At 43.4% G+C, this 16,562-nt stretch overlaps 1 protein-coding gene across 1 annotated transcript in view; it reads right to left on the bottom strand.

Moving 5' to 3' along the window:
- Positions 1–9,412: 9,412 nt before the first annotated feature.
- Positions 9,413–16,562, bottom strand: part of LOC127946140 (reversion-inducing cysteine-rich protein with Kazal motifs-like) — a 32,514-nt gene continuing 25,364 nt past the window's right edge. The window contains exons 13-21 of the mRNA XM_052542468.1: positions 16,407–16,547; positions 15,176–15,364; positions 14,569–14,691; positions 13,984–14,155; positions 12,515–12,710; positions 12,220–12,430; positions 11,701–11,774; positions 11,128–11,283; positions 9,413–10,760 (exon numbers count right to left, since the gene is read on the bottom strand). Coding sequence (XP_052398428.1) covers positions 10,545–10,760; positions 11,128–11,283; positions 11,701–11,774; positions 12,220–12,430; positions 12,515–12,710; positions 13,984–14,155; positions 14,569–14,691; positions 15,176–15,364; positions 16,407–16,547 — 1,478 coding nt within the window. The 3' untranslated portion in view covers positions 9,413–10,544. The remainder of the gene's footprint in view (positions 10,761–11,127; positions 11,284–11,700; positions 11,775–12,219; positions 12,431–12,514; positions 12,711–13,983; positions 14,156–14,568; positions 14,692–15,175; positions 15,365–16,406; positions 16,548–16,562) is intronic.

Genomic DNA, 16,562 nt, shown 5'->3' with positions numbered 1-16,562 from the left:
CTCCCAGGAGGGGGCCAGCAGACAGGGACCACAGAAGGAGGAGACGGAGGAAGGAGCCAGGGAGGAGACAGGAGCAGGAGGAGCCAGATGGTCCACCAGAGACCAGCCAGGACGGAGATCCAAGGTGGAGTCGACGGCGGGAGGAGCCATGGTGAAGGAAGGGTCGACGACACCAGGGGGCCGACAGGCGGAGACTGCACCGGTGGGTGAGGAGCCCAAGATGGAGCAGCACAGCCGCAGAGCCAGGGGGACGTCGAGGTTCCGGAGGGCCTAGGTGGAGCAGAAGGCTCAGGCGACCAAGGCGGAGGCAGGGTCCTGGCAGACCGCTGTGGAGCCGGAGCGACCGAGGATGGAGGTGGAACCGGAGGGAAGGAGGAGCCTGACAAAGCCGGAGGGATGGAGTGACGAGGTGGAACCAGAGGAGAGGAGTCCCGAGGCGGCGGATGGTCGACGACTGACCAAGGTGGAGCCGGAGGGACGAGGGAGCCCGGTGGAGCAGGTGGGATGACAGGCCACGGTGGAGACGAGGGAGCTAAGAGCCAAGGCGGAGCCGCTGGGTCGAAGGACCGAGGAGGAGTCCAGGGCTCGGAGGCTGGAGGCGGAGACAGGGCCTTAACCCGCCAAGGCGGAGCTGGAGACTGGCAGTCCAGCGGCGAACCACCGCGCCCCGATGGCGCGGTCTGAGGGTGAGCTGCGGGACTGGCTGGCACCAGCAGGGATGACGAGGAACTGGCTGGTCTAGGAGGAGGAGAGAGGAGAAGGATGGGAGGGAGGACAGGAGGATCAGGACTGGACGGAACCAGCGAAAGAGGAGTAGAGGGACCAGCAGGTTTGGGAGGAGGCGGGAGAGGGAGGCTGGGAGGGAATACAGGAGACACAGAAGATTCAGGGCTGGGTGGAACCAGCGGAGACACAGAAAATTCAGAGCTGGGCGGAACCAGCGGAGACACAGAAGATTCAGAGCTGGGCGGAACCAGCGGAGACACAGAAGATTCAGAGCTGGGTGGAACCAGCGGAGACACAGAAGATTCAGAGCTGGGCGGAACCAGCGGAGACACAGAAGATTCAGAGCTGGGTGGAACCAGCGGAGACACAGAAGATTCAGAGCTGGGCGGAACCAGCGGAGACACAGAAGATTCAGAGCTGGGCCGAACCAGCGGAGACACAGAAGATTCAGAGCTGGGCGGAACCAGCGGAGACACAGAAGATTCAGGGCTGGGTGGAACCAGTGGTGAAACAGAAAAATCATGGCTGGGCGGAACCAGTGGAGACACAGAAAATTCAGAGCTGGGCGGAACCAGCGGAGACACAGAAGATTTAGAGCTGGGCGGAACCAGCGGAGACACAGAAGATTCAGAGCTGGGCGGAACCAGCGGAGACACAGGAAACTCAGGGCTGGACGGAACCAGCGGAGAAACAGAAAACTCAGGGCTGGGCGGAACCAGCGGAGAAACAGGAAACTCAGGGCTGGGCGGAACCAGCGGAGACACAGGAAACTCAGGGCTGGGCGGAACCAGCGGAGAAACAGGAAACTCAGGGCTGGGCGGAACCAGCGGAAATGGAGCAGAGGAAATGACTGGAGGAGGTAGGAGTGGGAGACTGAGAGGGTATACAGGGGAATCAGGGCTGGACGGAACCAGCGGGGAAACAGGAATATTAGGGATTACCTCCGTAGACCAGTCCATCAGATCCAGAACTTGCTCCATATGACTTTCAGAGACTGCATATAGCTCACCCTCAGTCGCAGGAGTGTGGGCAGGGCTTTCCTCCACGCCCTCGATCTCCACGAGGACTCCCACGATGCACAGTGTTGCCGGCTCACACACCTGGTCAGTCGCGCTCTCGAGATCCGGCTCCCTGTCAGTGGATGGCTCGGACTCTGCGGCTGCGGTGGGCTCTGGCTCCGTGCGGCGTGATGGTGGCTGGCTGGCCTCTGGGTCGGGAGTGGGACTGGCGAGATCCTCTATGGGGCAGATGGTGAAAGATGAGCCATTTCTCGCCAGAGTCCACTCCACGAATGCGGCGAAATCCTCTCGAGGACCATCTTCGGACGACAACGCTCTGCATTTGGAGTTCAGGCTGGTGTTGTAGAAGGTGCAGAGCGCGCCGTCCGGGTAGCTGGTGGCATTAGCTAATAGGAAAAACTGTCTGGTATGGTCCTCGAGAGAACGTCCTTCCTGCTTCAGCAGGAGGATGAGGAATTCGGGACGATAGAGGGGATCCATAGAACACTACGAAAAAAAAGACTTTGAAAACACAAAAACAAAACGGAGGGAAAAAACACGCAGTTTTCTATTTTCTTTTTCTGGTCGGGTCTTCTGTCACGGTTTACGCTGCCGGAAGGAACACGGAGCCGAGGATAAACGAAATAAGGATTTTAATATATCCAACACAGGGGATATCCAACATGGAGCACAGAGGTAGACACACGTAAGTAGCAAGTGAGCACAAGTGAGAAGACCCGACAAAACAGAACTGAAGGACAAGGCTTATGTACAACAGATAATTGGGGAAACACAGGTGGATGGAATCATTAAATTAACAGGGACATGGAACACATGAGGAAGATAATAGACACCTGGGAACTAATCAAACTAAACACGGAAGACAGAAACTGGGTCACGGGCAAAAACAAGCTAAATGAGTCCAGGTGTGTGACAACGTCATTTCATGACGACGGACGCAACGCGATACTGTCATTATTTTTACGCCCGCTAGAGGGCGCTAAACTTTAAAACGAAAATATAGGTCATAATAAGGTGCTAGCACAAACGACCTATATGGTGGTTTTTTGTTGGAGGACAGGTTCCCATATTAGCCCGGTCCTGTCCACACTGCACTGGCTCCCTATCAAACATCGTATAGATGTTAAAATATTGCTTATTACTTATAAAGCCCTGAATGGTTTAGCACCTCAGTATTTGAATGAGCTCCTGTTACATTATACTCCTCTACGTCCGATACGTTCTCATAACTCAATTTGATAATACCTAGAATATCAAAATCAACTGCGGGCGGCAGATCCTTTTCCTATTTGGCGCCTAAACTCTGGAATAACCTACCTAACATTGTTCGGGAGGCAGACACACTCTTGCAGTTTAAATCTAGATTAAAGACCCATCTCTTTAACCTGGCATACACATAACATACTAATATGCTTTTAATATCCAAATCCGTTAAAGGATTTTTAGGCTGCATTAATTAGGTAAACCGGAACTGGAAACACTTCCCATAACACCCGATGTACTTGCTACATCATTAGAAGAATGGCATCTACGCCAATATTAGTCTGTTTCTCTCTTGTTCCGAGGTCACCGTGGCCACCAGATCCAGTCTGTGTCCAGATCAGAGGGTCACTGCAGTCACCCGGATCCAGTACGTATCCAGACCAGATGGTGGATCAGCACCTAGAAAGGACCTATACTGCCCTGAAAGACAGCGGAGACCAGGACAACTAGAGCCCCAGATACTAGGGGTGCTCCGATCACGATCTGTGTTACCACACAGAGCCGTTGTTAATAGAGAAGATGCGCAAATCCACTTCATTTTCAGCGTTTTTTGGTGCATCTTCTCAGTTAACAACGGCTCTGTGTAGTAGCAGCTGCTCTATGTAAAATCACGCACCTGATGGAATTAACCGCTGATTAGAGAACCGGCTTTACTGATGAGATTCGCATTAACGATCGGCCGATCGTGATCGGAGCACCCCTACCAGATACAGATCCCCTGTAAAGACCTTGTCTCAGAGGAGCACCAGGACAAGACCACAGGAAACAGATGATTCTTCCGCACAATCTGACTTTGCTGCAGTCTGGAATTGAACTACTGGTTTCGTCTGGTCAGAGGAGAACTGGCCCCCCAACTGAGCCTGGTTTCTCCCAAGGTTTTTTTCTCCATTCTGTCACCGATGGAGTTTCAGTTCCTTGCCGCTGTCGCCTCTGGCTTGCTTAGTTGGGGTCACTTCATCTACAGCGATATCATTGACTTGATTGCAAATAAATGCACAGACACTATTTAAACTGAACAGAGATGACATCACTGAATTCAATGATGAACTGCCTTTAACTATCATTTTGCATTATTGACACACTGTTTTCCTGATTAATGTTGTTCAGTTGCTTTGACGTAATTATTATTTTTTGTTTAAAGTGCTAATAAATACATAAAGGTGACTACTGTAATGGAAATCACAACATGGGCTCAGAAATACTTCCAGAAAACATTGTCGGTGAACACAATCCACCGTGCCATTCACCGTTGCCCGCTAAAACTATATAGGTCAAAAAAGAAGTCATATCTAAACATGATCCAGAAGCGCAGGTGTTTTCTCTGGACCAAGGCTCATTTAAAATGGACTGTAGCAAAGTGGAAAACTGTTTTGTGGTCAGATGAATCAAAATTTTAAATTCTTTTAGGAAAATACTTATAAGTTACTACTAAATATTGTAGAAACTTAATTTTCTGTAAAGTTGCTTTCTAATGATTTGTATTGTAAAAAGCGCTACACAAATAAACTTAATTTGAATTTAATTGAATGGTGAAAGGTATATGCAAGTTCTAGAACAACATATGCTCCCATCCAGACGTCGTCTCTTTCAGGGAAGACCTTGTATTTTCCAACATGACAATGCCACACCACATACTGCATCAATTACAACATCATGGCTGTGTAGAAGAAGGATCTGGGTCCTGAAATGACCAGCCTGCAGTCCAGATCTTTCACCCATAGAAAACATGTGGTGCATCATAAAGAGGAAGATGTGACAAAGAAGACCTAAGACAGTTGAGCAACTAGAAGCCTGTATTAGACAAGAATGGGACAACATTCCTATTCCTAAACTTGAGCAACTTGTCTCCTCAGTCCCCAGACGTTTGCAGACTGTTATAAAAAGAAGAGGGGATGACACACAGTGGTAAACATGGCCTTGTCCCAACTTTTTTAAGATGTGTTGATGCAATGAAATTAAATCAACTTTTTTTTTCTTTTTAAAAGATCATTTTTCTCAGTTTAAACATTTGATATGTCATCTATGTTGTATTCTGAATAAAATATAAAAATGTGAAACTTCCACATCATTGCATCTGTTTTTATCCACAATTTGTAGTGTCCCAACGTTTTTGGAATCAGGTTTGTACTTGAGAAGAAAAATAACAGAAGTCTTGTTTTGTGAGAAATTCAAAATGGACCTAAAAACTAAATAAATTAAAAGATAAAATGAGGTTTTGATTTCCTTCTGACAGATACTTATCTGTACGTAGATGTATCTTGATATAAGGACATTCAGATATTTGTTTTGGAAATAAAGACTGAGCAAAATATCAGCTATAAATTTAATGCTATGACTATGATTTAAGCCCTCTTTAGGCTTGAATGATGAAAGGTCTGTCTCAGTGTGAGTATCTGTCTCTGGGAAACTGGCTTTCTTCTGAAGAACTGACGTTCACACTTCCTGTTGTGGTCAGAGTGGCTCAAGCAAACTAGTGCCATGGTCGTGTCACTTACTGCAATCAGAGAAAACAGCAGGACTGTATAAAAATGTGTAGAAGTCAAGGCGGCAACAGAAGAGCAAAACAGTTTTATATCATCAAGATATGGATTCTGTCATCGTTCCTCGCCCTCGTGTCGTTCCAAACCACTATGACTTTTACTTCTGTGGAACATAACAGAAAATATGCTGAAGAACGTTTCACTAAAGATGTTCATTTTTTCTTTTGTAATATAACTGAAAGAAGTTTCATTTATGATGCTGATCTCCTGGAACTGTACAGAGAGAGAAAGAGAGAGGTCTGACAGATTGATCTGATCTCATTAAAGTCTGTGTGCAGTGTGGAATTATGGGTTCTCTAGTCTAGAAAACACAGGCTTCGATGAGTGATCACCGTGTTCTAGGTCAGCTAAAAGCGCTGGTCTCCTCGTTCTGTGCATCAGAACAATCTAAAGTGGGCAGCCACTGGGTTCAGACCCAATGAACTTATTCAGCTTCTGCACGACTTTCAGTGACTTCAGGAAAACAGAAACTTCATCGACATAAAGCTACCTAGAATTTCTCTGGTGTTTCTTAATTGATCTGTGCAATGCAGTTTAAACAGTATTAGATTGGATTACAATGAATTACCTATTGCTTTAGAAATATGCGAGTTAATGTAACGTAAATATCTCAAAACTTCCTCTCCGGACCTCAAATAGAGTTCACTGAAACATGCGGCAAAAGCAACTGTGAGGCACATTGGTTCTGTCCTGATTCTCTCGCTGCGGTCTCTGCGCTTGGCCACTTGTCTTCTGACGTGACGTATTTCCTGAACTTGGACCAGTGTTTCAAGTGGACGTGAAGACCGCAAGTGTGTATGAGTTTCAGTTATGCAATGCGGCACACTTGCAACATAGTGTTGTAAAAATCTAAGTAAGAGCTTTGTACATTTAATTAATTGCATTTTAAAATAAACTTCTAAACTTCTGTTCAGTTGTCTCTATCCATGACGCAATTTAATTGTGGTGCTTTTTAAACATTTCACAAAATTGCACATCATCTCAGTGCCAATAAAAAGCTCTAATTGATACAAATATCTAAATAAATTCCTTAACATCACTGGTGAAAAAGTTACAAAAATTATTTCATGATACGTATACTACAAATGCATTTACATATTTATGCACTTAATAAAAATCCCCTGCAATTGTACTTTTGGTTTACTTAGAATCTGCTCAATTATAACAACTGATTTTGTGCTATATGCACATTAATTGTGTGGAAGCAGTGCTGAAGCTAACTAAAGATACTGACGTATACTTGATTGTGTTAAAGTGGAACTATTGCTAGTACACTTCAGGTACACTTTACAGGTGCATCTAAAAAATTAGAATATTATGTAAAAAGTTTTTTTTTTGTGTAATTTAATGAAATTTCTTATATTCTAGTTTCACTGTACACAAACTGAAATATTTCAAGAGTTTTTTGTCTTAATAAATATTAATGATTCAAAAATATTAATGATTCCTTTTTGAGGTTGATTAGTTTTATTAATGCTGAGTATAAATACTGGGTACCTCCTGGGCTAGTTCAGAACATGCATCCACAATTATAGGAAAGACTACTGACTTAACAGTTGTCCAGAAGACCATCATCAACACCCTCCACAAGGAGGTTAAGACACAGAAGGTCATTGCTGAAAGAGCTGCTGTTCACAGAGTGCTGTATCAAAATATATTCATAGAACATTGACTGGAAGTAAAAAGTGTGGTAGGAAAAGGTGCGCAAGCAACAGGGATGACCACAGCCTTTGGAAGATTATCAGGAAAAGCAGATTCAAGAATTTGGGAGAGCTTCACAAGGATTGGACTGAAGCCAGAGTCAGCGCATCAAGAGTCTCCACACTCAGACATCTTCAGGAAAAGAGCTACAGTCACATTCCTACCAAGACACTCCTGAACCAGAAAAACATCAGAAGCATTTGACCTGGGGTAAGGAGAAGAAGAACTGAACTGTTGCTCAGTGGACCACAGTCCTCTTTTCAGATGAAAGTAAATTTAACATTTAATTTGGAAATCAAGGTCTGTAGTCTGGAGGAAGACTGGAGAGGCACAGAATCCAAAGTGTGAAGTTTCTGAAGTCAGAGATGATTTGGATGTCGTGCCGTCTGCTGGTGTTAGTCCCTTGTGTTTTATCAAGTTCAAAGTCAATCTGCAGCCATCTACCAGATAGCACCTGCCCTCAGTGACACAACCACTTCCAAGTGGTTTGATGACCATGATATCACTGTGCTTGATTGGCCAGCCAACTCACCTGACCTGAACCTCACAGAGGATGTATGGTGTATTGTGAAGAGGAAGATAAGTAACATCTGACAAACGATACAGAGGAGCTGAAGGCCGCTATCAAATCAACCTGGGCTTCAGTAACACCTCAGCAGTGCCACAGACTGATCACCTCCGGGCCAGGCCGCATTGAAACAGTAATTCATGCAAGAGGAGCCCTTAGCCAAGTATTGAGTGCATAACTAAACCTGCTTCGGAGATCTTGAACATTTCTGTTTTGTAGAGTTTTTTTTTTTGATTGATTCTTTGAGAAAATATTCTAATTTTGTGAGATCCTGAATTTAAAATTTCCCTAAGCTGTAAATCATAACCATTAGAATTAAAACAAAAAACCCTTGAAATATTTCAGTTTGAGTGCAATGTATCTAGAATATAAGAAAGTTAGCTTTTTTAAATTTACTTTTCCATGATATTCAAATTTTTTGAGATGCAACTGTAAATATCTTGCTGACCCATATTATCCAAAGATCATACAATTACCATCAACTATGAAATTTAAACACATTATAGGCTTAATATTGAGAAATGTGCATTCTGTACAAGCAGTAGCCTACTCCAAATAAAGTGTAATTATAATTTTGATATTAGTATGATAGGAGTGAGATGTCAATAAATAGATTAAAAGGTCTGAACTTAGGTTTGTTATATATTTAAAACACATTGCCTACTATGGCGGTGAGGTCCTGCAGGTGATGAATGAGGAATGATGGGATACTCTTAGACTCCAAGCAGATTAGAGAGTGTATGAAGCACACTGAGTTTGTCATGTTCAGTCTTGAGCTCTCACCCTCCTGGTTATTATCCCTTACTGAATTCAGCACGGATGAAACTTCACTTCAAACTTTCAGAACTGTTTCAGTGAGTTGTCGTCTACTGAAAGGGCTTTTCAGAAAGATGTTTGGTCAGCTGAACAGTATATTGTAAACTGAGCTTGACTTTTATTCATTCCCACCACTCACTAATGTCTGTAGAGTTACACAGAGGAGGAAGAAAAAGGTAATCTTCAGCCACCGAACACCAGATTGATTTACTATGCTAATTTAATATCGAGTAACTGATGTGCTGGACACAATATTCCAAGTTACTTTGTCTGGTTTGTCAATGAAAAGAGCTGCAAACGAAGTCCAGACAGCTGAAGCTCTCACTGTGGTGTTTAGTTTCTGAATGAACAGATGATTCGAACGAATCGGTTGAGTGAACGACTCAGTGACTCCATCGTAAAGACGGGCAGTTGTCGCCACCTACTGGTACCCAACCGAAAACACACACACACACACACACACACACACAATATGTATATATAGAGAAAGAAAACCTCCTGTGGTTTTCTAAATAAAAAGTCCCACAATGTTCACAACTTAAAACAAATAAACAAAAAATTACGTAATGGAAATGAAATTTCACAGAATAAGAATATGTGAATATACATTTATATTTATTTATATAGATTTCTATAAATTAATTCCCTTCTAATATGATGATTTACTGCTCGAGAAACATTTCTGATTATTATCAATGTTGAACACAGTTGTGCTGCTCGATATTTCTGTGGAAACTGTGATGCATTTTATTTTTCAGGATTCACAGATGAACAGAAAGTTCAGAAGAACAGATTTTATTTGAAATATAATTCTTTGGAACATTATACATGTCTTTACTGTCACTTTTGATCAATTTAAATCATGCTTGATGAATAAAAGTATTATTTTCTTTCAAAAATATCTTTGACCCAAAACCTTTGACTGAGAGTGTACGTGACTTTCTGATTATAGTCTCAGCCTCGATATCGACTAGAACATTCTGATGAAATCCTTCAGTAACATGATCACATTTATTATTATCATATAAAAATATACATGGAAGAGTTAGACACAGAAAGGCCGTCCCATCATGCTACACAGCTGCCAAAGCCAAATAATACTGTCTGGGACGGGCGGCCCGTAAACACACACACACACACACATACACTCACACATACACTCACACAGTTACTCACACACACTCACACACACACACACACACACACACATACACACACACACACACACACACACTCACACATACACTCACACATACACTCACACAGTTACTCACACACACTCACACACACACACACACACACACACACACATACACACACACACACACACACACTCACACATACACTCACACAGTCACTCACACAGTCACTCACGCACACTCACGCACACTCACGCACACACACACACACACACCCACACACACACACACACACACACACACTCACTCACTAACAGACAATCACACACGCACACACACACGCACGCACACATGCACGCACACCACACACACACACACACACACACTTAGTACAGAGCTGTCAATCATCTTCAAATGGCACCTGATCATCTCAAAATAGAACATTTTGCTCCTTTTATCAACATAAACGTTTGGTTTTGCAATACATCATAAAAAAAATCTATACACATATATATATATATATATTTATAAATTTATAAGCAAGGCATATTGTGTTTACCACTTTAAGGATAAGCAGTGTGATTGTCATATTTGTTTACATGGCTGGGCTCCTCTTTTGTGTTTTTTATAAAACTGATTGACATTACAGGAACAATAAAATATAATATATCTGTCTCTGGGTGAGACCCCAGCTCCGATTCCTTCAGGAAGTCCTTAACACTGAGAGACAGTCAGCAGCGGTGACCCCGGAGGTCAGAGGTCAAGCGGGCGGCTAGGAGCAGAGCAGGGTCGCTGCGACAGACAGCAGGAGCGAGGAGCTGAAGACACAGAGGGAGAGGGAGAGCGAGGGCCGTGCGGTCGAGCTGATGGTGGACAGCTGGAGCTCGGAGTGAAGGAAGGCCGCCAGAGGCACGTGTGAGCTCAGCGTTGGGCTGGCCGAGTTAATGAGAGAGTCGATCTTCTCTGCCTCTTTACTGCAGGCTTCGATCTGCACAGGAGAGAAACAACACACCAGACAGGCCTTTCACACACCGCCCATATTTATAGGTACACGTGAGGAACATCTGCAGTGTGTGATGCAAGCGCAGGAAAGAACGCAGAAGAGATGAGCCAGTGCTGCACGCTCTCACTACAGCTCTGTCATACACTTCTACTGTACACATCTATTTAGAACTTAAAGATTTATTACATTTACAGTTATTAAACATGTAATTGTTCATGCTTGCTTCCAGCTATTTTGTCAGCATCTAATATTCAGAGTAAACGCAGCAGGTCCAGATGGGCATCAGAGAGTATGCTAAATCTGCATTTGAGGTGTTTAACAGTATGTGTAATCAGTCTTAATGAACACACACCTGCAGCGGCGTGGGCTGCTGATCCACAGGCACGACGAGGACCACCAGCTCAGAGTCCATGCTCAGATAGCCGAAGATATCACACTGAGGGACAGAGATGTGCAGCCGCAAGATCTTCAGGATGTCATGGACCGTCACCGGCTGATTCCGGTTCAGCTGAACACACACACACACACACACACACACAGTGTGAATATGAATGCTGCCTCACACTATATGCATTCATCTCACAGCACATAAACACCTTTTCTTACCAAGCTGCATAATTTAAAGCATGGTTCATTCGTTCAAATCACTAACTCTGTTATTAGAATAGTAACAGTGGAGATTCATTAGCACAGCATTGGCAGTGTTATAGTGAATAACTGCTGCATTTATGCAACATCTGTGACATTAGATTAAATGTGATGTTTTTGGAGCGAGGCCAGACACAGATAATAGTTGCTAAAGCGCTGGACTAATGTGCTCAGGAGTGTGGAGCGGCTGATGTGAAGAATGCTCCAGTTACTGAATGATCCACACTGCCTCCTGCTGGCCGCCTGATCTCACGCAGAACCTGGAGATGAAGCTTACCTTGGCGAAGGTGTTCATCTGCGCTTCGTTCCAGAGGATCTGCAGCAGACCTGCACACACCGGACAGCACGCACCTGCACACATTTACAACACAGTTACACACATGACCTCACAAAGATACAGGTGTCTCTCAATAACACTTCAGTTCTCTTAATAGTTCATTCTCCAGCAAAAAGCATTTAAGATATTACTATTTTTTTTTCTCAATATCACTTATAATCACTTGTGAGCCAGTGCTTCTCCAGCAGCGGGCCCAGGGTGACAAAGTGTTTAAGATATTAATATTTATTTAAATAATAAAATCAAGATACATTACCCCCTAATATCAACACTGCTAATTTTTGTCAATAAAGACGTCTGAAAACAAGCATCTGTCATAATTACAACAGAACAGAGGCCATTTACTCAAACAGTTTGAAAACAATTGTGAAGAAACTGTCGTGATGTGTTTTCTTACTCTTCAGATTTTCTCCTCACACATGGAGGGATATAAAGAGAAAGGTTAGCGTGTTCTCTCACCGGGCGGCGTGACGGGGTTACAGACGCGGCTGGAGAGCGGAGGACAGGAAACAGCGCTGCAGCCCCAGTCTGACGTGAACTCTGACCCCACACCGACCGCATGACAGCGACCCTGATAGTCCACCGCCACGCGGTCCGAGAACGCTTCACACACCGTCCTGTAGGTCTCCCCGTTATGACCACACACCTCTCTAGGCCTCCTGCAGGCGTCCTGAACACACACACACACACACACGTCAGGAATCAGACTCATACACACATCACCCCATCACAAGTCAAGTGTGTGTTGTTGCACCTGACAGTGTCCCATGTAGGCCAGGCTCTTGCTCCGCTGGAACAGCAGACACAGATTGGCGTGTTCAGTGCTGTCTGTGTCACACACCGGATCCAGCTGGTTCTGATCACAGCCGGCCGGACGGGAAACACACTCGTACTGAGGACAGGGGTATTCTGACAGCTCTGTCAAACACACCTGACGCCTGGGGACACACCTGTCAACACACACACACACACACACACACACACATAAGGTAAATTAGTAAGTTAGTCTGAAATGAGAGTAAGGACCAATAACTGATCTCAGAGAGGTGTCTTTAGGGTTATTAATCTGCTCCTCTGCTGCACCACTGACTAATGAAGAGATGCTAGGACTGGAGACATGCTTCCTCTCCTGTCAGAAACCTCACAGATGCATTCTGGACCAGCTGTGAGCGATTCAGCGATGAATGATGGAGACCCATTTAAAGATCAGTGCTCATTCAAGTCTAAAAGTGATGAAGGCATGGGTAACTATCTCTAAATCCTTAAACGAGAGCATAGATTTTAATTTGGCTAGTTGAAAAAATCTGCTCTGCACCACAGCACTTATCTGTTTTTCAAAATTGAAATCAGTGTCAAAAATCACAACTTATGTTTTAGCAAAATAATGAATGTTTGATGACATAGAATCTAGATTAATAGTGATAGAGACAGCATATGGGGGTCCAAAGACACACATCTCAGTTCTGCTCTCATTCAGTCCAGCCCTTAATATCTTTAAATCAATTAAAAAGCTCAGAATAAGAGTGATCAAAGTTGTCAGCATAACAATGATATGAAAGATTATATTTCCTCATGATTGAACCTAAGGGGAGCATATACAAACAAAATAAGATAGGCCCCAGGATAGAGCCCTGAGGTACTCCATAAGTGAGCGTTGCTGAAGGAGAGGACGAGTGTCCAATCATCACCAGAGCTGATCTTTCGGAGAGATATGATGAGTGCCGTGCCCCTAATGCAGACTTCATCCCTTAGATGATTGAGAACGGTAGCATGATCAACTGAATCAGATGCAGAACTGAGATCAGTCAGCATTAAAACAGCAGATTTACCAGAGTCCAAAACAAGGAGTAGAACGTAAGAAATCTCTGCTCTGCTTCATAAACACACCTCAGACAGATGTTTGAGACTTTATCATCTTGTTTACAAAGGAACAAACATTTGCTTTGAAGCGCGGGCCAAGCAGATGTTACACAACACATACGACAGATGCGGAAAGGTGCAGCTCTCGTCATTGTGCTTCTGATTCACTGACAACTGAGCAAACACACCTCCACACAAACAGATCCTTCACACTCTGGAGTCTGATTGGAGGAGTGATAGCAGCTGTACAAGGTGAAGAAACACACAGCAGTGTCTCCGTAACCCAGCCCTCATTACTACAGGACCTCAGATGTGTTTGAGAGACAGAAGAGTGTGTGTGTGTGTGTGTGTGTGTGTGTGTACCTCTGGCTCCTCTGGCAGGGGTTCGGGGAGCAGGGGTCGATGCTCCTGCAGGAGCCGAACACAAACTGGTTGTCCCTGAAGCCGACGCAGCGGGCCACACAGGCGCTGGGATACGTGCGTCCGTTACGAGCACACACCGGCACGAAATGATCGGCACAGCCGCAGGGGAGCCCTGCGAGACAAGAGCACACTCAACCAAACACTCCTCACTACACACACTTAATCTGTGCAAGCCCGTTTCTGCCCAGGAATAAAAGTATAAATTATTAAATTATTATCTCTCAAGTCTTTTTTAAGAGTCAAAAAGAACTGCAAGATATAAACTCATAATTCTGACTATTTTCTTGCAATTCAGGGTTTATATCTCATAACATAATTTTTTTTTTTTTTTTTTTTTAAACAGGTTTTTCTGCCGGACTAAAAAAAAGTCTGAATTCTGTTATAAAAGTAGCGATTACCTATAAAGCCAGAACTGTGAGATATAAACTCAACTAAGAGAGAAAGTCACACTCAGACTGAAATGTTTAGTTGCGTGTGGTAATGGTCTTTGATGAAGATCAGTAGAGATGCTGGTGAAGCACAGACCTGTGAAGAGCCGTCTGTCCTGGTCGGAGCCGTCGGAGTGCACACACGGACGAGACGAGCAGATGCTTTCACCGGCGAAGCAGGAGCAGTGCTGACAGTACACCCGGAACGACACGCCGTGACCTGCACGGGATCACACACCAACACTGAAGTGAGCAAGAACACACAAGATGAGCGAGTGCAAACTCATTCAGGTTCAAAACGATATGAAAATGAGCTGTTTACAAAAAACACTAATAAAAGGTAGAACAAAAGAAACAAAAACAAACCTTTAGTAATTTTTCTTTTTGATAATTATTCTATAATTTGATATATTAACTGTTAGATTGTTTGTGTTGTTTAAAAGGTATTGGAGACAATTCTAAATATCTTATATAGAGAATTCAGATTTAATTTGTTATCAGTGCAACACTCCACCAATAGATGGCAGTGTCCTCATGAAAAACATCACATACCCATTGCCTTGATTGTTCTTATGCGAAGCTGGTAGATAATTAAATAAAAAAGTATCTGTAGTTATGCACCATTAATATGTGAAATACACCTCGTTCAAGCAGGAAGTGCTGAACATGTTCTGAGCTGTGTGTGAATAACAAGCACATCTCACTCTTGTGCTGTCCTGCTATGATGCAGGTCATGCTGGTGTCGAAGCAGGGCATTTCAGCGCAGTTCTCCAGTCGGCCGCTCTGACCGCAGGTGCACACCTCGTAACAGCCCACCTGACCGCTCCTGGTGGGCACCTGGATCCGGCTGTCCACTGGCACCAGGAACTCAGACGCCTCCCCCAGCTTACAGCCTTACAGACATGATGAGACAGAGTCTGAGAAGATATCTCATCACAACACTGTCCTAAAGCCCTGTGTGTCACTGTCCTGAACGCAGAGAACACAACACTGGGTATCCCACAATGCACTTCACTCGACTTCACCTTCAGTTTCTGGTGTGATTAATCTGTATCTCAGTATTTGAATGGACTTTCAAAAGTTAAGAAGATAAAAGAATTATAAATAAATATAAAAAAACTATTTCTAGAATATTTGATTGGAAACTATCAAAAGTTTTAAAACAAAATAACAAAAGATGTTTAAAAACCAAACCAAACATAAAAACAAACAAAAAAACAAAAAACCCAACAAAACAAAAACAAAAAAACAAAAAAATAAATAAACCGTAACAAAAAGAACAAAAATAAAAAAATAAAACAAAAACAAAAAAATAAATAAATAAAAAAATACAATATTTTATATATATATATATATATATATATATATATATATATATATATATATATATATATATATATATATATATATATATAATCTACTTGTTGATCATCAAACCAAAAAAATCAATTTCAGCTACACTGGACCATTCAATGTCAAAGTGAGGCCCAACTGGCTTGAATTTACCATACCTTAAGGAGTATTCAGTATGCAGTATGTAGTATGCAGAATGCATTATGTAGTATTTTGTACGTAGTATTCAGTATGCAGAATGAAGTATGTAATATGCAGTATTCAGTATGTAGTATGCAAAATGCAGTGTGCAGAATGCAGTATTCAGTATGTAGTATGCAGTATGAAGTATAAAGTATGCAGTATGAAGTATGCGGTATGTAGTATTCAGTATGCAGAATGAAGTATGCAGTATGCGGTATGTAGTATGCAGTATGTAGTATTCAGTATGCTGAATGAAACATGAAGTATGCAGTATGAAGTATGTTGTATGCTGTATGCAGTATGTAGTATTCAGTATGCAGTACTCTATTACTCCATTCTGAATAAAGGTGCATGTTTTATCACACTCTGGGCTGACGAGTGAAGCGTCGGAGTGTGTACCGGGGACACAGAAGAAGGGCAGGCAGTCGTGTCCGGGGGGGCAGCCCTTCCTGTTGACTTCACAGAGATGGTTGCTGGGACAGGGGCTGGGGTTGCAGGGGTGGATGACTTCTTCTATGATGTTCTGGAAGGGGCTGGGGGCTGTGAGGAGCGTAA

The sequence above is a fragment of the Carassius gibelio genome, chromosome A24 (assembly GCF_023724105.1).
Source record: "Carassius gibelio isolate Cgi1373 ecotype wild population from Czech Republic chromosome A24, carGib1.2-hapl.c, whole genome shotgun sequence".
Taxonomy (NCBI): Eukaryota; Metazoa; Chordata; class Actinopteri; order Cypriniformes; family Cyprinidae; genus Carassius; species Carassius gibelio.
Note: the sequence above shows the minus strand (reverse complement) of the source record. Positions and strands in the feature narration are given on the sequence as shown.